The sequence below is a fragment of the Manis pentadactyla genome, chromosome 1, assembly GCF_030020395.1.
Source record: "Manis pentadactyla isolate mManPen7 chromosome 1, mManPen7.hap1, whole genome shotgun sequence".
NCBI classification, from domain to species: domain Eukaryota; kingdom Metazoa; phylum Chordata; class Mammalia; order Pholidota; family Manidae; genus Manis; species Manis pentadactyla.
In genome coordinates this window covers 24,335,211-24,359,485 of record NC_080019.1, presented here as the reverse complement: position 1 = coordinate 24,359,485, position 24,275 = coordinate 24,335,211, and the positions used below count along the sequence as shown (strand labels likewise).

General features: G+C 35.5%; 1 protein-coding gene across 7 annotated transcripts in view; it reads right to left on the bottom strand.

Annotated features, from left to right (window-relative positions):
- ARFIP1 (ADP ribosylation factor interacting protein 1) overlaps positions 1–24,275 on the bottom strand; it is a 118,877-nt gene that overhangs the window by 92,535 nt on the left and 2,067 nt on the right. For 2 of the 7 annotated variants that reach the window (XM_036887743.2, XM_036887742.2), the window contains exon 2: positions 8,761–8,840. The exons of the other annotated variants lie outside the window; for them this stretch is intronic. In XM_036887743.2, coding sequence (XP_036743638.2) covers positions 8,761–8,838 — 78 coding nt within the window. In that variant the 5' untranslated portion in view covers positions 8,839–8,840. The remainder of the gene's footprint in view (positions 1–8,760; positions 8,841–24,275) is intronic. 7 annotated transcript variants of the gene reach the window in all.

Here is a 24,275-nt window from a genome sequence, read left to right as displayed (position 1 = left end):
GGTCAGGTTGTGGAGAGGGGAGTGCATATGACCCCGATCCTAGTGGCTACCTATAAGGAGGGACTTAGAACTCTACAACCCAGTAGAGCAAGTGAGGTTTTGTCATTTTCCAAAATGTGTCTCCGTGACAAAAATTAATTAGACCAATACTGTCTCACAATAAAAATGACTGCAGAGTCCTAGGTGGATATATACTTATTGATATACTTATAGATACATTCTGTTAGATCCAGTCTGAAAATCATAAGCACTTGCCTCTGAGTATCTGAAGAATGGCAGAGCATTCAAAAAACAAAAACCTCTGTTTCTCAGATTCAGTGTCCCTCATCCTAGATCTTTTAAAACAGCAACAGAGACAATAACTGGTTTGCCAAGTCAGATTCTAGCCAAATATTGAGTGTTTCTCTTTCTTTTGGATGCCCAGCCAGGGTTCCTGTCTAATGTTGGGGACAGCTTCCATGCGACAAGACTGGGGAAAGGCAGAGCCTATGTCGTATTTTATAAAAGCTCAAAAATAACAGATAATCAAGCAAATATCTGGAGCCAGATTACTTGGGTTCAATCCCTGGGTCCTCCTCATACTAGCTATTTAACCTCAGACAAGTAACTAAAGTTCCTTTTCTATAAAATGATAACAATATCTGCCTTATAACATTGCTGTGAGGCCAAAATAAAAAATATGGCAAATACTTAGAAAAGTGCCTGGCATATACGTGCTATATAAATTATGTTACTACTTGATTCCCAAGCCCTGGGGACACTGCCATATGACCTTAGGCCTCTGCCAAATCATAGGCACTGGTCCTAGACCTGGAATCAGAAACTGGTGATAAGAAGAAAGAAGGATGACAAGGAACTCACTCTGGAATGGCAGTAACTACAGCCAGATCAAATTCTGGGTCAGCAGTGACCACAGCAGTAGTGGTAGCAGCCGGTCACCAGAGGTAGAGCCAGGGGTAGTGGCAGTACAAGCTGTGCTGGCTAGTACCAAGCAATGGCAGCCAGGGTGCCTGTGCTGAAACAGCGCCGAACCATGATTCTGGGCATATTCCTAGATATGAAGCCTGTATGCTGGTTTTCCAACCATTCTGACAATTCTGTAAGCTACCACACATCCTCTTAGTAAATAAAGGTCTTTTCTATGTAAGTGAGCAGCTGGTTTCATTGCTGGCAATGTAAGACCCTGACATCAGACTTTCAGAAAGTGGATAAATAGAAAAAGGTCTTAGATCGTTATGAAGGTTTTGGGTATCAAGTGATAACTATGAAATGGTACAGGAACTTTTCAGAATGTTAAAATGCTATGAAATTTACTTGATAGCTCCATGGCTCTCTAATCTAGTAAAACCGAAAAGCTCTCTAATCTAAACTAAAAAGTTGCCTTTTCCTGACTGCTTTCTACATGCCAGGCACTGTGCTAAGCACATTAGATGAATTAATTTATTTAACCTTCAAAACTGCCCTGATTTTCCCAACTTCACAGATGAGGAAACAGAGGGCTGAAAGGATTAAGGAATTTAAATAATTTAAATAATCTATCCTCTTGCAAATGGAGCCCTACAAGAACAGTAAGAGCCCACACTTAATGGGTATTTACCATGTGTCAGGCCCTCTTCTATCTGCTTTTCACAGATTAACTGATTTAATTATTTTCTCTATCCTAATTACTCATTCAATCCCACAACAACTCTCTAATTTAGGCCCCATTATTATTATTCCTCTTTCACAGTTAAGAAAACAAAAAGATTAAGAAATTTGCTTACTAACATACAGCCAGCAAGTGATGAACTAGGATTCAAATCTGACAGTCTACTTTGGCTTCCGAGACCTCATCTTTTATTTTTTAGAAAATTTTTTTTTAGAAAATTTTCCCTTTTATTTTTTATTTTTTAATTAAGGTATCATTGATATACAATCTTATGAAGGTTTCACATGAACAACATTGTGGTTTCAACATTCATCCGTATTAGCAAGTCCTCACCGCCACCCCACCCCCCCAGTGCAGTCACTATCAGCATAGTAAGATGCTACAGAGTCATTACTTGTCTTCTCCTGCTGTACTGCCTTCCCCATCAGAGACCTCATTTTTAACCTCTGCATTACACTGCCTTTCCAAAGGTGTCTGGAATATATCTAACAGGCCATACCAACCACATATATTGCATCAGGTATTTATGAGTCAAACCTGCTGCTTTCTTGATGATGACAACTTGCAGTGTTGTTTATTCTATTTCTATACCATCTGGCACAGTTAAAGAGTAGCATTGACCCTTCACTTCCAACAACTCAAGAATGAAGCCCCAGCCTTCTGTTATATCATTAGTGCTGTCTTTTGCTTAATACCAGAGCCCCTGAGACAGCAGCCTTCAGGAACTTCCTACTCCTAGCTGTGGGCAGCTGCACTATTAAACAAGGGCACCTGGGATTCAGGAGCTTCACGATACTGTTACTGCAATCGGCGTCAACTGCCAGAAAATATGCACATGTTATCACTGATCCTGATAACTTAGTGGTTCTCAACTGGGGTTGATTTTTTCGCCCCAACTCCCTGCCCCCACCCCTCAATATTTAGCAATGTCCGGCTGTGCTCCTAGCATCTTAAAGGTACAGGCCAGGGATGTTGCTAGATGGCCTGCAGTGCACAGGATAATCTCCCACAATAAAAAATCACATAGCCAAATATGTCACAGTGTCAAGGCTGAAAAACTCTATAAACAGTCGTATGCCATAAACTGCTTTTTACTCTAACAGGCCCCATGGGTCTTAATACTTACTTCAATGCCACAAGTATAACTCATTCCAAAGCATGAGACCAAACACAATGAGGGAGGGTAACTGCCTCTTGCCTTCCTTTGGTGAACAACTTAACACTGCCCATCACTCCAGCAAACTTTCTCAACACTACAATAGCTATAACATGGCTCAGAAACTGCTTATAGCCTGATCCTTACTTACTTCTCCAGTTGCTTCTCATACCATACTCTCCCCTAACTCTTTCCATACTGGTCAATTAAGGAACTAAATGTCTGCTAACTTTATCTCCACCCTAAGGATTCACAGTAACTCTTCTCCCTGTCAATTCAACTCCTAGTCTAAAGCTTCTTCTGCAGCTGCCTAAGACCATGGCTAACAGAAAAGAACTTACAGGATTTTTTTTTCTAGCACTACTCATGTTTTCAAATCCTAAAAATATACCTTGACATTAATATTAAAAAAGGCTTTACATTTGACAGTGGGCATTTATAGGTGAACACCCCATGGAAAATAAAAGATGCAACATTAACAAAAATTCATCCAAAGACTAAAAATCTATCTTAATGCAAGAGAAGGCATACTAGAAGTTTCTTGTTGTTATCAATATACCACATTATTAATTGTAATTCCTCATTTCTACAATGCTTAGGAACAAGGCAGAAACTTTCTAGAAAGGATGTAGAAGAACTTGTCTTAGCCTTAATTAGACTTGTAGAACTATACAAAGCGTGTCTTCTAAAGCACACACATTTACATTGTTCTTTAATCCAATTTACCTGAGCAAACAAAAATAAAGTGGTATAATGACAAGCTTAAGGTTTTCCCAATTGTTTCTTAAATCTATTATTTAAAAAAATTACTTGAAAATTCATTAAAAAGTACTGTGAAATATTTCCAAGCTCAGTTCACTGACTGCATATATTCAGTAGGTACTTTGTTCTGCTATCAAATGGTTATATTTCCTTCTAATTTAAAGGACTCAATTCTTAATTTCAGTCAAATCTAGACAAAAAAGTAGTGAAGAAAGTAAACTGTGAAAGAGGAGAGGCCAGAAATATTCAACTCTGACTGTTCTAGTCAAGGCTTCAGACAATGAAGGTTGTTGCAGTGCTCAGTCAACTAATTATACATATCAACAGACCATATTTTGTTCCAATACCAAAAAGCACAAATGCCTTCTGTGTCAAATGAAATTATTTAGATTTTTGTTTGCCTACAAAGAGAGAAAGCAATTCTATTAAACTCATAATTCAGTCTTTGAAATTTCCTTCTGTAATAGTAAAAATATGACCTTCTTTCAAAAATGAGTGTATTTATTACAAAGTGTTAAATTCAACATGACTAAAAAATATTAGATGGAAATGATTCATTTGTGGAGTATAACAACAACAACAACAAAACTGAAGGAACAAAACAGCAGCAGACTCAGACTCCAAGAAGGGACTAGTGGTTACCAAAGGGAAGGGATTGGGAGGGTGGGTGGGGACTGAGGCAGAAGGGGATTAAGGGGCACTATAATTAGCACACACAACATAGGTAGGTCACCAGAAAGGCATATAGCACAGAGAAGACAAGTAATGACTCCATAGCATCTTACTAGGCTGATAGACAGTGACTGCAATGGGGTGGAAGGGACTTGATAATATGGGTGAATATTGAAACCACAATGTTGCTCATGTGAAACCTTCATAAGACTGTACATCACTGATACCTTAATTTAAAAAAAAGAACAAGTATTAGGTGAATAAGCCCACTGCCTGAAGTCTCAGAACTAACCAAGGTATCAGAAGAAATGGATTTAAGGACCACCTCTGCCCCTTTTTGTAACTTTGTAGAAATTATTGACTTCCCTAAGTTTTAATTTCCTCATTTATTAAATGAAATTATTAATCTCACTTATATATTATATAGTTACTGTAAGCTTCAATTGTGAAACTGCTTGGAACACTGAAAACACTACATAAAGATATTATAATCACAGCACATTGATTTCAGCTCAGGCCAACAGGACAAATATTGGAATAGTTCCATCAACACTAGTAATCAGCACAGCTACTCTTCCAGACTTCATCACTTTAAGCACCCTAACTACACTTTTCTAAAACAGACTAATATCCAGACAGAGTGGAAACATGGTTGCAAATTGTATTATTTGTAACCTTGCCCTTTTTTTCTTTATTCTATCTATTTTAGCAATTTCATGGTTTTAAAAGGAAGATGACTCTCAAACCTGTTATTATAAAGGGATAGATAAGTAAATGAAATGTGGTAAAATCCAGAAAATTATTGAGCCTGGGTGATGAGTACAAAGGAATTCATCTACTGTTTAGCCTTTATTTTATATGCTGTTTTTCTTAGCAAATGTTTTAATCTATTAGTACCAATACCTAATTTGTCTTATATTTCCAACCACTTGCTACCTGAATACTGCATTTCAAATCTTCTCCCAACTTTCTCATCTTCTGCCTGTCATTCTCATTTCTATGTCAAGCCAGTTTCAGCCACTAGCTACCACTTGGGCCACATTTCCTCCTGCTCGTCCCTCACTGACACTTGGTTCCAGTTACAGAGACCTCACCACTGTTCCTCAAACATACCGGTCTTATTTATGCCCTTGCTATTTCCCCCTTCCGGACAGTCTGACTCTAAAATTTTCATATGACTCTCCTTTACCTCATTCAGATTTCCACTCAAACATCACCTAAGAGCCTTCCCTGACCAATGTATGTAAATCAGCACTCTCCATTATCCTCAATCCCTTATCATCCTGCTTTATAGCAGTAAAGAGTAAAGACTACTTTACATTATATTTAAAGTAATTTATGCATATGTTTAACATGTCTGTTTACCTCCCCAATATGTTTACAACATAAAAGCCAACTCCTCCTGACACTCAAAATCTTTCCATGACCTGAATTATCTTCTTTCCATCAGTTATGCTGCCTCAGATACCCTATTAAATCCAACTTAATTACTCACATTTCCCCACACTTCTCTCAATTTCCTTTCTCTAAGCCTTTGCCCAAGCAGTGATGTCATAACTCACATGTTCAAATTCTACCCATACCATAAGACTCAGTTTAAATGCTACCTTCACTGATATTCCTGGCCAATACTCCTCTGAACTGTTACAATTCTTTGTCTGCACCACCCTAAGACATTATTATTCTTCATTTTATTTTAGTTATTAATTTAAAATTTTCCTCTATTAATCAACATGCACCTTGAGTGTGAGATCTATACTCAATTCGCTTAGACCTCTGAGTTATTTACATAAATGAAAAGTGTAATTTTCTTGGATATTAGAACTTAGTGCATATATGTGTTAGTTTTAATATACTGAAGGGCAGACAACAAAGAATTCAGGCAATAATACCAGGATATGCTAACAAATACCTAACACAACTAGTTTGCTTTCTTTCCTTTTTTGCTGTTAAAAATACATGTTGTTTGCTTGTTTTACCAACTTCTCTGTTTCTACCTCTAAATAAGTTTTTCTTATTTAGCTTCTTAAATTTACTTTTATTTGCATTCGAATCATAACTCTGTTCCTCATTAGCTACATTAACCTTTTCAGGTCTCCACTACCTAATCTATATGAGGCTGAAAACCTCAACTGCAAACAGGGCTACTGTAGCATTCAATGAGATAAAGATGTAAAACACAGTACAGTGCTTGGCACCAAACAGACTCTCAGTGAAAGATGCCTATGAGGCTGTTACTTCTTTGACAGATACAGAAGCAGTAGTTTAAAAACATCTCAAGGCATAATATTTGAATATTTAAAATACTAAGAACAAAATCCACCTTTATCTGCTGTAATCAAACTGGGTTAGAGTACAGAACAAGCAAAGCACATGTTTTCTTTTTTTAATTAAAAAAAACCCCAAAAAACCAAATTCATATCATAAACCAAAAAAATAAACTATTTCATAGTCCCTGATAAGACAGACATTTTAATGGAAACATCATTTGATTTCAGAGTTAGAAACCACCCTGGGTTCTGCTGCGTGATCACAAGCAAGACAAGTCACCTTACAGAACCTGAATAAACTTAAAAGTGCCTTCTTGTTCAGGGTTGTTTTGGCTTAGTTCAGAATGCTGGACTACCTATTGTGCTGTTACTTTGTTTGCTTTTTAAAAAAGGAAAACCATCACCCAGGGGTCATCATATTCTCTTCCTAACAAACCAATACCCATATGAGTGAGAATTCATTCATTCATCAAATTGGCCATCAGTGATATGCCTGATGCTAGGATTAGTCTGAATTACTGAAAAGTCTGATCTACAGAACATTTAATTAAGAGTTAATGGCCTTAATACATACAGAGCCACAATATATTAAAAGAAGAATTCTTGTAAGCAAATCTGACCCAAAAAATGTTTTCACTGTGGATTTTGAAAAAAAGCAGATTTACATTAGTAGAATACTAATAAATGGAGAATTTTAAAGTCATAAAATATTCCTAAACCCTACTTTGGTTAACTATAAACTCAAATAAATGCTTATAAATTTAGGCATAAATTCAGATTACACTCACATACCTGGCTTTAAAAAAAAATTAGAATAGTCCCTGTGGATGCTACACATGTGGTAATGGCTAAAAACACAGGGAATGCCTGATGTGGATTTAAATGTTAAATTACAGCCAAATTTTAACAACTAAATACTTGACAGTGGTTTTCTTCAGACCATCAGCATCCAGGTTTAACTCTCTACTGAACAGTAAACTTCTGTATAGCACCTATTCCACTGACACTGACATAGACAAAACTCACAGTGGTAAATCACAAACAGAATACTTTCATTTGTTATTATGAGTCCCATCTTTGGCTGGACTGTCCATCCTTCCTATAGTTCACATACATCAAATCTCCTCTGATCATCTATCAACATTATAGATTCAGAGATTTGATCATAAAAAATCAAATCCTTAAGTTAGGATAAATACAGTATACATAATTCCCTAGTTTCTCAGAACTAAATATAACACTGCTTTGACAAATGGTGAACAGCCAATCCATTTTAAATCACAAATAATCCTGAATCCCCACAGATAATACATATTTTGCCAACAAGAATTCATCTTTTGACTTCTGGATTAAAAGTAAATTATCTAGCTCTGAATCCTGTATTAAAGCTTGTCACACAGACTCGTGTGAAGAAGAAATCCTGGGCCACAGATGGAAAGCTGGCTCAGAAGCACTGCAAAGGGAGTCACAAGACTCCACGTTACATTCCAGCCTTGTCACTCCCTCTCTGAAAGTTAAATATGTTTAAGGAATAAATGGGGAAAATAACAGTTATTCTACTTACCTAACTGAATTACATCAATTGGTCTAAGGATCAAAGTGGGAAAGTACTATGGAAGTACTACTGTGTAAATCTTTAAGCACTACAAATATGAGAGGCATTATTAGTATTATGTATTCAAAAAAATCTGGTGATTTGAATTCAACACAAAGTTAACTCCTTAAAGTCTTTATCTTTATTCTAAAGAAATAGAACAGTGGTTTTGAGGTGGTATATATTAAAATCACCTGTAGAACTTCCAAAAAAAATACACATGGTCCAGTGTCTATCACTGTAGATTCAGATTCAGAGAGACTGAAGTGAAGCCCAGAACTCAGGGTCTTTTTTAACTCTACACTTGAATTCTGATGCATACCTAACTAGAGAGAGCATACGGGAGGAGATGAGCTCAAATGTGAGCCTACTACTGCTATTATTTCAACAGAAACCTCATTTCATATTTGAGTTAAAAACTATAGTTTGACCCCAGCTTTTATGTTCCTTCTTATGAGACAAGGATACTCAATGCCCAAAGGCAAACGGTAATTTACTTCCATAACAAACAAATCTCTCTCTTCTCCAACCCCTTTATGTGTATCAAAGAGTTAACACAGAATGGCATATGCTTAGACCAACTCAGTCAATTAGACAGTCTAAAACTTTGATTGAGATAGGCTGACTTTAAAAAATAATATAAATACCACCCCATCACCTCAAAATTATACTTGACTTCTTCTGTGGCTGGCTTAGATGCACCCAGAGTTGAAGTATCATTGCTGCAGTCAGACATACCTAAAAGTAAAATGTGTTAAGCACACGTTAAATAATTTAGTTAGAAGAGCTTTATCACCATCACTGATATTCCTACAAATAGCCCACAACATAGCTAATTTATGTGTAGTCAGAATTTGCTTTACAAAACTATCTACAACCATACGAATGTCTATGGAGTATAACAGGTAAACAGTTCTAAAAACAAGCAAAAATTCAGAGAAACTATTTATGCAGAATATAAAAATATGTCAATGATTAAAAAATAATTTCATAAAATAATTTTAGATAAGAAAAAAACTTCCACTTGCTTAACAGATGAAAAAACTCAGATCCAAAGCTATCTGACGCCAGAATATCAGTTATGTATGGTCTTTATAAAACCCAAGTTTCAGACCCGTACTCAGACCTCTTCAACTTCCCTGGCCAGTGATCCTTTGTACTGATGTGACTACTCATTGTCAATAAAAGTTTAATGAGCTATTTCTCCTAGTTTATTCAACAGCATTTGAAGAATGTCAACTATACATGAAGAACTCTATTGGGCACTAAGGAGAAAGAAGAATAAAATCTACTCCAGGTTCTAAGAGTACTCTGAATCTAATCAGGGAGACATAAATAATTACAAGACATCATGTTAGGTAATATAATGCAAAGAAAGAAATATTTACCCTTGAAATATATTCACTGGAAAGAACAATGTTACTGTTGGCCGAATCCAATAACAAATAAGAAAATAATACAACACGAATAGGTGGGATTTATCCCAGGAATACAAGACTGGTTCCATTAGTAAATCTATTAATATATATATACTGTATTCATAAATCTAAGGGGGAAAACTATGGCTTTCTCCACAGATGCTGAGGTATCTTTTGATAAAATTCAACACCGATTCAAAATTCTACAGTCAAGGAAAGAGGAATTAAGGTAGATTTTCTCGACATTATAAAAGAAAAATACACATACACACACACTTTAGTCCTACAACCATTATCTTATTTATCTAATCTGTAAATATAAAGAAATAATACTTCTTCCACTAAGATCAGGAACAATACAAAGAGGTCCACCATTTCTGCTACTATTCAATGTTGTATTAGAGACTTCAGCTAATCTAACTAGACATAAGAAATCAATTAGAGGAATAATAGGGAAAGATGTAGTAAAACTATTGCTACGTGTAGATGATATGACAGTATACCTGAAAACCTCCAAAGAATCAATGGTGAAACTTAAAAAAAAAAAAGAATTCAGTTAAAAAGTAGGATACAAATTAACATACAAAAATCAACAGTTTTTATATACAAAAGCAATAATTAAATAATTAGAGGACACACTAACAGAGAAAAACCCCACGTATGATAGCAACAAAGAAGATTAAACATTTAGGAATAAATTAAAGAATGTGTAAAATCTATATGAGAAAAATGTTTAAACACTACTGAGAGACACTAAAGACTTGAGCAATGGAAAGATATCCCCTGTTCTTGGATAGGATGGCAACAATATAAAGATGTCATTTCTCTCTTTGTCAAAGTACAAATTTAATGCAAAACAAACACTAATAAGCTATTTTATATAGTCAGACAGGTTGATATGGAAAATCAAACATGCAAGAATAGCCTGAAACAGGAAAATCCCAGGGGTCTAGCTTTATCAGGTATTAAAATATACTGTAAACATCTGTAATTGAATCACTAGGGTACCAGCTCATGAATGGACAGAGACCTGTAGAATAGATTAAATCTGGAATTAGACATGAATATATATAGAAATTTACTATATGACAAAAGATGGTACCTCAAATCACTGAAGTGCAGATGGGCTTTTCAATGCAATATGATAGGAAAACTAGGTTGTCATTTGGATAAATATGTAATTAGATCCATATCTTGTACCATACACAATAATAAACTTCAAATACACTGGGAATCTAGATGTAAAAAATGAAACCACAGAAAGTTCTAAAACAAAGCACAGGTGAATTGCACTTCAAACTTGCATGTATTAAAAGGCTTCCTAATTCTGATTAAGAACCCAGAGGCGATTTTTAAAAATTGATAACTTTGACTAAATAAAAATCTTTTAAAAATTGCATGACATACGCAGGGGGGCCATCAGGTGAGAAATTGGGGATCAACAGAGGTGAGGCTTAGAACCTCACCCCCCCTGTTCTGAGAGAAATCTTCTGCATACGTGGATGTTTTATTGCCCGTGTCTAGCTCAGATTAACACATAGTCTACAGGCACACACCTGATTATCTACATTTGCTCTCTTAAAACACTAAACTATGTTTTCTACCTTTATCTTGTATCTACCTACCACTTCAGCATTTTATTAAAAATAATAATAATAAAGAGAGAAATGTGGTATCCACATATAAATCAAGTATAAAAACCAAATGAGTATTCATATTTGAACTGACTGTTTATAGTTCATAATGCATGAGCAAAACCGAAAGTTTCTGTGATGACTGCCCTTGTACTGTTCACCATGTAACTTATTCACTATGTAAGAATTTGTTCTCCATGTAAGAACCTGTTTGTTATGCTTCAGAAGATTGGAGACTGACGAAAATTAGGCTTGGGGTGGATTAATGATTGTGCATTGTGCATTGACTCCCCTATACAGAATTATATTGTTGTTAACAACCACTTGGTCAATAAATATGAGAGATGCCCTCACAAAAAAAAAAAAGTACAGACTTCCAATTGTAAAATAAATAAGTAACCAGGATGTAATGTATAGCATAAGGAACATAGTCAAAATATTGTAACAACTTGGTATGGTGATAGCTGGTACCTAGAATTATCATGTATATAAATGATGAATCACTGTGTTGTACACCTGAAACTAATGTAATACTGTGTGTCAACTACCCTTCAATAAAAAATAATTATCTAAAAAAAAAAATTGTATGACATAAATGCTATAGACAAAGACAAAGATAGCTAAAAAATTAGGATAAAATATTCACAATGTATGGCACAACAGGCTAATATCCGTAATATATAAAGAACTCTTAAAGATAAAGGGAAAATAAGACCAAAACCAGATAGAAAGCAGGAAAAAGACAATTCACCATAAAAGATATTAAAATAGCCCTCCAAAATATTAAAAATGCTCAAATTCACTCATAATTAGAGAAATTCAAGTTCAAATAACACTGAGATTCTATTTCTCACCCTATTAGAACGGCAAAAAATTCAAAAATAGAACAAAATATTCTGTTAGTGAGGATGTTAAGGAAATAGGCACTCTCATATATTGCTGATGGGAATACAAATTGGCACAATGACTCTAGAGGGAACTTTGGTGCAGCAGTCCCCCCTTATCCATGGGGGATATGTTCAAAGACCCCCAGTGGATGCCTGAAACTGTGGACAGTACTGAATCCTATATATACTGTTTTTTCCTATATATACATATGATACATTTAATTTATAAATTAGGCACAGTAAGTGATTGACAACAAAAAACTAATAATAAAGAGAACAATTTTAACAATATACTGTAATAAAGGTCATGTGGATGCGGTCTCTCTCTCTCAAAATATCTTATACTGTACTCATGCTTCTTCTTGTGATGATGTGAGATAATAAAACGCAAACATGATGAGATGAAGGTAAATGACACAAGCATTGTAATATTGTATTAGGCTGCTATTGACCTTCTGAGAATATGTCAGGAGGAGGATCATTTGCTCTAGACCACAGCTGACAGTAGGTATCGAAACCCTGGAAAGTAAAATGGCAGGTGAGAGGAGACTACTGTAATGCCTAACGAAATCATGTATACACTTACCCTGGACCCAGCAATACCATTTTTGGGAATACATGTCCAACAACACAAAAATATATACACATTACAGCATCCTTCAAAATTCATTCTTTATAATATTAGAAACAGCTTAAATGTCTATACATAGGTAAGTGATTGAATAAACTGATATATACAAACAATAGAGTACTATGCAACAGTTAAAAAAAGAGAAGGAAAATCTCTGATATGGAGTGATTTTCAGAACATACTATTACATGAAAAAGCAAAGCCCCAAAATACCTATAGATAGGCTGCCTTCATGTAAGAACAAAGGGGATTTATGAAAACACATATTTCTGCTCAATGGAACAAATGAAGTATAAAAAGGATAAACCAGAAAGTAAGGAGAGAGGTTATTTACAAGGGCAGGTGAGAAAAGAATGGAAAGAGGTAGGAAATGGGAATAGGGTATAAGGGACAAGGAGGAGTGACACTTCTCTGGATATACATTTTAAAATAATTCTTACTCTTAGAATCATAGTAATTTTCATACACCCTTCATTAAAAGAAAAATAATTAAAACCAACCTGGATTTGAGGAGAACTAAAAATGGTATAAAAACACCAACAAATGAACCTAAGGGAAGGGAAGGGGGCAGGGAGAAAGGGGAGAATGGGGAGAAAAGGGAGAAGGAAGTGGGGAGGGAACGAAAGGAAGGGAAGGAGAAAAGAAGTATCCTGATGGGACACTCTAAGGCTACAAAAAGAATTGTACATTAATACAGTTAGTAAAAGGGCTTCTCACAGAGGTATGGGTTAATAACACTGAAGTTACTGTATGTGTATAACTGAATTGAACACATACTAAATTAGCATGTACATAATGAGAACTAGCTTTCTCACTGTTGGAGAAAGGTGTTATAAACAAAGAAATGAGAAATGCTAAAATAAGCTCTGTGATGTGGGGCTGGAATCTGTTATCAATATAAACTCATGGTTTTTAATACATGTATATGTAAAGGTTTCCTAGCTTTGTTCACTGAGAGGGCCTAGAACCAGTGATACTCAATAATAATGAGTACACCTGGTGCTCAGATCTTGGTCTCTAAACACCATTCTCCAATAAAAGCAATCATTTCTTAAAGAGAAGTGTGTGGACCTAAGGCTGGGGCAGGGAAAATACAAGAGGAGCCTGGAACATTTTCTGTTATCAAAAAACAAAGAAAAGTTTTTAAAAAGATGAGGGTTTGTCATAAAAGCACAGGAGCCAACCTGAAGGAGTTCCTGATGGGCAATGCTATAACAAATTGAGCAACAAAATAAATAACGATAGTACTGGATTTCAGCCCATAGAATAAAACTAGTATTTGTATGTCCATACCAATAAAAATAATTAAATAAATAAGAAAATGGGAGTAAAGACACAATTCTTCCTCACAAATGAATCTCAATTAATAAACAGAAAAGAAGGAGGGAAACAAAATCACCATCAGGCAAACATTACAGTAATAATGTAGACAAGATCAACTGATAGATGCTAAAATTAGAGGGCAAAGTTTCAGGAGAAAAAGGATTTACATGATCTCCACTTATCTTCCACAAGGTACTTATCAACTGAAAAGAGAAAAGGTAGCAAATGAACAAACTCAACAAGTTTAATGTATTCAAGTCATTACCCGTAGAAACATATATCAATATCAAAACCCTTTGATACACTGAATTGAGAAGGACATACCATTTTTGTGGTATTCTTGCCAAACATGCATATGCTCAGTACAGTCATTAGAAAACACTGAACAAACCCCAAACTGAGGGGCATTCTACAAAATAATTCATCAGTAGTCTTCAAAAGGGTAATGACAATGAAAGACAAGGAAAGTGTTAAGAAACTTACAGAATGAAATGGTGAAATCACTAAATTCAATATGGTTTCCTAGATAGGATCGTGGAACAGAAAAAGGGCAGTTACTTCAAAGTTTGGTGAAATTCTAATAGTGTCTGTAGTTTAGTTAATAATATGGTACCAATTCTAATTTCCTATTCTTGATAATTATATTGTGGTTATATAAGATGTCAGTATTACTGCAATGGGGAATGTGGGGGGAACTTAGTGATGGGGGGAGTCTAGTAAACATAATGTTCCTCATGTAATTGTAGAGTAATGATACCAAAAAAAAAAAAAAAAATGGATGTCAGTATTAGTGAAAAAGGGGTGAGGAATATAAGGAAATTCTCTTACTATTTTTGCAAGTCTAAAATTAGATCAAGATAAAAGTTTTTTTTTTTAAATAATAAGGAATTCTGAGCAAAGGTAGAGAAATTGCCTGTACGTGGAAGGACAAAATCTTTTCCACTAAGGGAAGAATGAAAGGAGGAAGGTACCCATGGAGATAATAAAGAATGGAATGGGAAATGGAAGAAAGTTAAGACAGTTCATTTTTGCTGTTTTTACTTTCTTGTGAAGTAGGAGTTATCATCTGCTCCTCTGTGTTAAACAGTAGCACCAATTAGGAAAACAGGTCATTGCCATCCACCTTAAGAAAAGACAAAATAATCCCAGGCAGACAAGGAAATAGGGAATCAAATTTCTGAGAATTACAGAAATAGGAACTAAATCTGGATTATATTCATATACTTTAAATGTTCTGACCTTAACATTTTTAAAAAGTTTGCTTATAACTTCAATAACTAACACAAAGGGAGAATGACAAGATTTAAAAAGTTAATGACTTGCAATTGACGCTGTTTAAGATATATATTTTCTAGTCTTCACACGAATTTACAGTTATCTTTAAAAGTTATCTTCAAAACAGAATGATAAATTACTATTTCAAAACTATTAATGTTCAGGCCTCACAGGTCGGTTTATACTGGAGGCCGAAAATGCCTGAAGTTATCTCTAGGGTTTTACTTCTATAAATCAACCAGAGATATTCATTAACTAATGGGTGTAAGAACCAATGACGTATTATGATATGAGTCATAAGAAGTACATTATTTGGTCATTCAGATGACCAAATATATATTTCCCAGGTATATACGGTCTTCATCCACAGTTCCTGAAAACACTGCAGAGTCATAAAGGTAAAATGCATGTCTTACCATGTTAATGAGAGAGTTTTGGACTGCCACCCAAGGGCGGGGGCTGGAGGCTGAATCAGTGAATGGCCAATAATTTAGTCAATGATGACTATGCAATGAAGCTCTCACAAAAACCCCTGAGACTAACTTACTGCTCTCTGCTTGGTCAGGTCTTGTTTCTCTGTGGGAGAGAGCTTCTAAGCTTGGGGAACCAGAATGCCGCAACGTGCCACGGAGCCAAGCCCCAAGCTCCACTAGGACAGAAGCCCCTTTATTTGGAACCTTGCTCCATATATCTCCTCATCTTGCTGTTAACTTGTATCCTTTACAGTATCCTTTATTAAATTGGTGAATGTGTTTTCCTGAATTCTATAAGCCCTTCTAGAAAATTAATCAAACCATCTGTAGCTGGTAGGTCAGAAGCACAGGTTAACTGCCTGGGGCTTGCGACTGGTGTCTGGAGTCTGAGGTGGAGGGCGGTATTGTAGGATGGAGCCCTTAACCTGGGGATTCTGGTGCTGTCTCTGGGCAGATAGCATCAAATTGAGTTGAGTTCTCCAACACCAGCAGGGTGCTATGTGTGAGAAGACCACCAACTGCTTGGTGCTATGTGTGAGAAGACCTCCACGCACATACGTACACAAGTTGGACTGGGTTCCGGGAACCTGGAGTTATACTATTATTACTGCTGTGTATAGTATTGTTATTGCTTATATATGTGGAGGAAAAAAATACACCATTGCATTTGGTGTCAGAGGAGTGGGATTAACACCTATAAAGTGAATTATTAATTAGTACTTACAAAAATGCATAAATAATATAACCTAAAGTTTATAATTACCCAACTATTTGGGGTTGTTTTTTTTTATTTTCAAAATCACATTTCAATTTCTATAAACTGAATGGACTAGATCCATCCAGAGGGAAATTACGTAAGAACTTTAACATGAAGGAGATTCTAGACCCTATAACTCCTAAATGCATTTAGGGTCTTCCTAGGACCCAGGAAAAGAGAGGGTAAGAGGTACTAGATTTGCCAGGATCCTGGAAGATAACAGGAAACGAAACACTCCATGACTACCAGAAAAGAAAAAACTGCATTTACAGTCTCCATGATTCCAAGGGGTTAAAGAAAGACTCAGAAGGCTAATACTAAAGTATCTAAGACTGAACGAGTGAGTGTTGTTGAACAGAAATCAAAACATGAGTTTTTTAAACTAAGGTACTCACAACCACAGGGGGTCTAAAATGTATTAGCAAGGTACAGGAAGGCAGAAATAAACAGGCCAGACATAAACAGGATAAACACAGCACATACTAGAATGAAAATTTACACTCTGTTTACCAGAATATGATAATATGGAATCTGAAGCAAAATTCACTTGAATAAAACAATACACATAAGTCTTCTAAAATTTTTTTTGAATTTTTATGATAAAATGTGAGTCCCTAAAGAACATTTGAAGAGTTATTCTTTATAGGAGTCCTTTAGTAAAAAAACAAGAGAACTATAAATAATTATAATATATAGTACCAAGCAGCTCTGTTTGGTGATTCGAGGGCAATGCTAAGGAGTTAAATACAGAAAACTGAGGACAAGAAGTAGTAAAACTTGGACTTGCTTTGATCTGAATTTACTGTTTCTTTAGACTGTGATCTTTGATATCAAGAGACTGGTTACTGCGATAAAGATTAAAGAAAGTGGCTCTGTTTCTTTCATTCTTGATGCAATCTATAGGAATATATCTACTTTTCCTCACTCAGGATAAATACGAAGAGAACAGTTAAGACTGTTTAAAATTTGGTAATCTGATACACTAATTTTCAATTGAACTACTTGTTTATAATAAGAAAGAGTTAAAATATAGAGTAATACATACATAACTACATATGTTTAAGAGTTAAAAACTACTGTCCAAAATATAGAAGCTTTCTGTTTTAGTCAAAACAATCTAAAATACTTTTTATGATGGTAGTTTTCTTAGCATAGGGAAAGAATCCTTTTCCCTACCATCCAAAGCAAATGATAGTGAACTGAAAATAGTTTATCACACAGTATGTTCAAAGTACATTACACTTCCTTCCAAAAGTAGAGTGACCAAATAAAAAGAAATAATAAAGGATAATTTATATTGTGCTGCTGTCTTTATGTCAATAACTATCTGGTATCTGTAAAACCTATTCAGCTAGATGCCAATAAATCCATTAGATAGTGATAAATTATGTTCAAGTTGCTCATTAAGATGAACACATCAGACAGATAAATCAAAATAGGAAGCTTTGACAAAATACAGGTAATTCTCAATTATATGTGGTAATGGTAAGCAATCTAAAAGTCAACCTAACAAATATTCAACTATTCCCATCCCCATCATCATTTCCACCTTTTAACTAAGTAACAAAATTAACTGTTTGGAGGAGTCTTTTTATTTTCCCCATTCAGATTGGGTTACAGAGAAACCAATGAGAAGTAAAATGATAAGACACTCAAAACTAAATTACTCCTTGAAAAGAAAACTAGCTGTAAATAAACTCTGAATTATTCAGTATACTGTGGCCTCATTCTTCACAGATGGCTAGCTGAGTTCCTGAAAATGAGCAGTGAAGCCAACCAAGGACCAAGAGTATTGGAAAGTTACTTTAATTCTGTTACAAAATTCCCAAAACCATATGAAATAAACCTCTTGATATTTATAGGTAACTTTTTTAATGGAAAAAAGCTCAGGGTTAATATTGTAACCATATAGCTTAATTTAGAAAAAATAGTTACATACAAAAATATTTATAAAATATATGTATATAAATGAGTTAGTGTATGTTTCCTAGAAGCAACCCCAGCAATAATGAGCACTCTTAGTGCCCAGATCTTGGTCTCTAATACCATTCCTCAATAAAGGGAACCAGTGCTCCTCAGAAATGGCCGATTCTAAGACTGGGGCAGGAAATACATAAGATGGGCATGGAGTGTCTTGCAGTGCCAGAAATTAAGAAAGTACTAAAACAAAAACAAAAACAAAAAATGAACTCACAATGATGGGAATATGTGAAAGGAATGTAGGAAACAACTGAAAGAGCTCCCAATGGCCAAAGCTGGAAAAATTTGAGCAAGAAAATTAAGTAGCACTGGATTATAACTCAAAGTATAAAATGAATATTGATGAATCAGTACTGATATAAATGACTGAATAAATTATTAAACTGGGGTTCAAGGCAAATCTCTCTTGCTGAATAAAAAAATTTTTGCACACATGCCATTGTTCAGGCAGTGGTACATAACTCCCAATTCCTTAACTGTGCCCTTCACCTAGTGACCTTCTTAAAAGCACAAAATGTGAAGGGAGGTGGAGAGAAGTAACTTTACAGAGCATAAACCTAACAAACTCTTTCTCAAACCAGGTGATAAAGGTTAACATTAACAAGGGTACAGCATACTACTGATAGCAGTTACCCTTGATATGATATAACGAGAATGGTACTTTACCTCTGTGGTCTTTCACCCAAAAATACTTTGCCGAGTTTACCCATGAGAAAAGCATCAGACAAATCCCAACTGAGGGACAGTCTACAAAATACCTGACCAGTAATTCTCACAACTATCAACTTGTCATCAAAAACAAAGAGCCTGAGAAACTGTTAACACCAAGAGGACCCATGGCAAACAAATGTAACATAGTAACCTACATGGGGTCATAGAATAGGAAAAGGACATTAGGAGAAACCTGAGGTAATCTGAACATGTTAGTTCATAATACTAACTGCTTCATGAATTGTGACAAATGTGCCATATTGATGTAGTATGTTAGTAATGGGAAACTGGACATGGGGTATACAGGAATCTACACTATCTTTGCAGTAATTCTGTAAATCTGAAACTATTCTAAAATAAGAGTATATTATAAAACAATCTAAGAATACTGTATTTTATTTTATAATTACTTTCAGTAATTACTATTCATATGTTATTAAAATAATTTGTTTTCATGAACTTAAATAGTGTAACTGTCAACTACTACTATTTTAATTACTACCTTTATAAATATTCATATTCAAAATACCATTATTACAAAATGAAATCTTTAATACCACCAACTTGGAAGTTTGATCCATATTTAGTTGTCAGGCACTGAGCTAGGTCCTAGGGATTCAATAATGGGCCAAAAAAAAAAAAAAGTAAGATGTGGTTCCTGTCTTCGTGGAGTTTGGAGACAATGGAAAAGACAATTATATAATCACACAAATAAATGTAAATCACAATTGTGGTAAATGTCTGATGTTACTACCTAATCTAGGAGGTTATAGAGTATTCCCTAAGGAAGCAAAACTTCAGTTGAGGTGTGACGGATGGCTAGGAGGTAACAAATTGAGTGAATGTAAAGAGTAGCCCAGACAGGAAGACAAGCATGTCCGCAAAGGTCTTGCAATGGCCAAGGGCAAGGCAATTCAAAGGACTGAAGGAGGCCAGCATGGATGACTGGACAGTTATGCAGAACATGGAAAAAGATGAGGCTGGAGGGGGCTCAGTAATGTTAAAGAGTTTTATTTTTATCCTAGAAGCAATGGAAGCCATAAAAAGACTGGGTAAGAGGAGCAGAGAGTGACAGTCAGATGCATGTTTCAAAATAAATCACTGTGACTTCAGGATGGAAAAACAGAGAGGGGCCAAAATAGAAGTGGGTGGACTAAGAATGGAGATTATTATAGAAACTTCAGGCAAGATGATGGTAACAAGCTGAAGTGGTGGTAGTGGAAATGGGAAAAGTAGATAGATTCAAGAGACATTTTAGAAAGTAATATTAATAAAACTTGTTGACAGTCTGGATATATCAGGGAGAGGGAGTTATTAAGGATCACACCTCGTTTTCTGGATTTTACAACTGGAAAGATAATGGAGTCATTTACTGAAATGAGGAACAAAGTAAGAATCAGCATTTGCGAAAGGGGCTGGGAGTGAGGGGGAATCAGTTTAAACATACTGTATTTCAGATATCTTTAATATATTCAAGATAGGTATATATATCAAAAAGCAAGATATTCAGGTCTAGAGCTCAGAGGACATAGAAAACATTCATGCCCTTAGAAAAGCTGACATGTTTATCCTACAAAAGCAGTTAACTATAATTATAATCCCCAAATATCAAGAAAAACGTTAAGGACTTTGACCATTTGATTTTAGTTAAGACAAAAAACTGAGAGAAACATGGCAATAATATTTCATCAGCTAAAACAAAAGTTGCTAGGCACCATGAGGAACACAAAAATTTTTTAAATCGTGGGTCTATAGTATAATAATTATATCACTAACTGAATAGTATGTTAAAGGTTCAGCAGGGCTGGCCAATGTAGTTGGAAATGTTCAATACCTACCCAATTAAGTAGCCACTAGCCACATATGGCTACTTTGCACTTGAAATGTGACTGGTGTGACTGAGGAACTGAATTTTTTATCTTGTTTAATTTAAACAGCCACATGTGGCTAGTGGCTATGGTATTAGTCCATTTTTAGCTTCCTCATATATTTCGTCTAATCCCCAACAACTTCCTTGTGAATTAACTGAAGGCGGGGGTGGGGTGGGGTGGGAGGGGTACACAGAGATTAGAGAAGTAGAAACTTTCATTCCATATGCCAATTATTTAAGAATATATATTAGTTATATAATTAAAATTTTAATTTTAAAATTTTTATGCTATATACAAAAATTAGGCAATACAGAAAGGAAAATAAAGATAATCTGTAAACCTACTTTTAATAATCCACAATTAACATTTAGTCATATATGAAGAGGATCTACATTTTCAACCTTTTGCTAGAACTAACTAATACCAATGGCCCCAGTTACTCTCTTTTTGAGTTTTAATCACATTTTCTCTTCGACCCCACAGCCCCAACCCAAACATCTTGGAAATCTTGTTACACAGCCATCATCTCTAGAACTCTGACTCAAAACTGCCAAAAATAAACAATAGTCCACTAACTTCCCTTTTACCACCATCAGCACAAACCTCTGCCACCAATGTCACACACCTTAACTGGAACCCAAACACTTTCCCACAAAGTCATGAGACCCTACAGTCACTGTTGAGAAAAGAGAACAAGCTCTGGAGTCAAGCCCCTTTGGTCATGAGTCTTTTGATTCTCCTTTTACTACCTGGGTGACTCTGGACTAATTACTGCTGGTTTCTATACCTGTTCTTCATTTGTTAATAGAAAATAGAGTACTACCTAATACACAGATAACATCTATAAAACATAATGCCTAGCAGGAGTAGCACTCAATAAATGACAACAATTATGAACTTCTGTGTGCCTGGCACTGGCCTAAGATGCTGAAGGTAGCACTCTGAAAGAAAACAGAGAGGATCCCAGCCATCCTGGAAGCTACATGCCATTGGCTTAACCCTCAGGGACTCTTTCCACTGGGGATTTAATTCCTGATCCATCTTTTATCAGGTGTGTGACCCTACACAAAGCACTTTATCTAAGGTCTCAATTTCTTAATTCCTAACATGATAATGTTATCTACTTTACCCACTTGACATGCCTGACATAAAAATAAGAATATATGAAAGTGCTTTGTAAATTTTTATATGCTAAATAAACAAAAAAGCACTAAACGACAAATAACATTCTTCTTTCCAATCAGTGTGCCAAGAAGGGGTTACAGATGTCCTGAGATAAGGACCCTCTTCTTCCTGACCCTCTAAGCCTTCAGGGAGCCAGGGAGGGGCTGGTTATAATCTGCCATACGAATATCATAATTTTGTGAGTGTGCCATGATGCAGAAGAGAGCCTGGAAACCTTGCTCTAAAACATTCTCATGCCAGCAGAAACTGGAGTTGGCCAACTCACTCCTCTGCCTGGGGGATTTAGGTCTCACCACCAACTCTGATATTCCTACGATCCTGTTCTGAAGACAGTGCATCATACTTTTTTGATCCTCCCCCAAAGGATGAAAGAGGACCAGTGTGACCATCAGGGAATTGCTAATCCAATGCTACCATAAATACACAAAAAAAGCAACAAAATGAAAACTCTTAGGTAAGAATATGGCAAAATACTGCCATATTTTCAGAAAAGACTTCAGCAGTTTTTCAGCAACTGCTGCCTATTACCATCCTGACAAAAGTTTAGAAGTAATGGAGGAGAGGGTAATAAGAAATGGTGGGAAGAAGAAAAAAAAAGGAATAAAGGAAAGAGAAAAAGAGAATATATACTTTTGTCTTGTAAAGAATTGATGAGAGCTATTCAATAGTGTGAGTTATTCAGTGGCTTCCGTGACTACCTTAAGTAAGTAGAGACCAAAGGTAACAAGATTATTTTCAGATTATTTTGTTTTATAGTCTTTTTCATACATTCTAAAACTAATGTTGGTGCATATCTGACCTTTAGATTGCCATGGTCCCTAAGTCATCATGTTCCACATTATGTGGAACTACTCTTCCCAGTTTATACATAAATTGTTAGCTTTTCATGCATAGCCATATAATCTTAAATTCCCTGTTGAATTTATTCATTCCTCCATCCTGAATTCTGGAATGCATTTATGTCTCCAGGCTCTTAATATGCCAAGTTATTATTTAACAATAAACCTAGATTTTTTCACATTTTCCACTCCTTTTATGTCATAATACACACACACATACACTACATCACATCATCAAAATTTATATCCATCCACATGGGAAAACTATCAAATAACACTCCACAGGCCTCTTCCAAATTAGTTTTTTTCTGTCATTCTTCTTGGTATGACATTTAACCAGGTGTTCATCCACTGAAGATTAATCAAGGAAAAGATCTTCTCTTCTTAAGGTCTGACAGAAAATCAGGTGGGAAACCCCAGCTCATGCCAACAAAGATGTGAAGTAAATATGGCTATCTAGAGTAGTTAAGAGCTCAGTCTGGAGTCTAGCAACCTGGTTTCAACCCTGACTACGCCAGTGTAATTCTGAGCAGATTACTTCATCATCAGTTAATCATTTAGTTTCAGTTTCTTCATCCATAAAAATGAGGTTTTAGACACATCATAAGGAGTAGATGAGAGAGTCAAGCAAAGCACTTAGCATAATACCTGGCACACACTAAGCAAACAAATGTTAATTGTTGTTATGGTGTTAGATGTAATCTACCTTCTGACTTTGTCATCACCTTATAATTTAGCATAATCTATTCTTTATAAATTTTTGCTTCCTGCTCTCCCAAGTGAGGATGCCAGACAGAAGGAAAATCACTTTATTTTGTGAGCAGAAGTAACTGATTTACACCATACAGGCTATGATGAGCTGTACAGGTCTCTTCAACTTCTAACATTCTATGAAACAAGTGTCAAACATTTAGAACTTCAAACCTAGATCAATAAACACTTCACAACCAAATCAGTAAGTTCAAACATGCACTCTCTATAGACTTATGTAAAATTTGGAAGGACACTGTTGCTCACCAAGGAGAACAATCATCATACCTACTATCAAGATAAGCAGCAACGCACCCAGAGCTCAGGGACCAGCCACTGAAACACCTCACATGCCCTTCATAGCGAAGGGAGGGCCCAAAGTAGATGCCTCAGGTAAGAAACAAGAAAATGAAAAAAAAATACAACCAAAATTTAAATT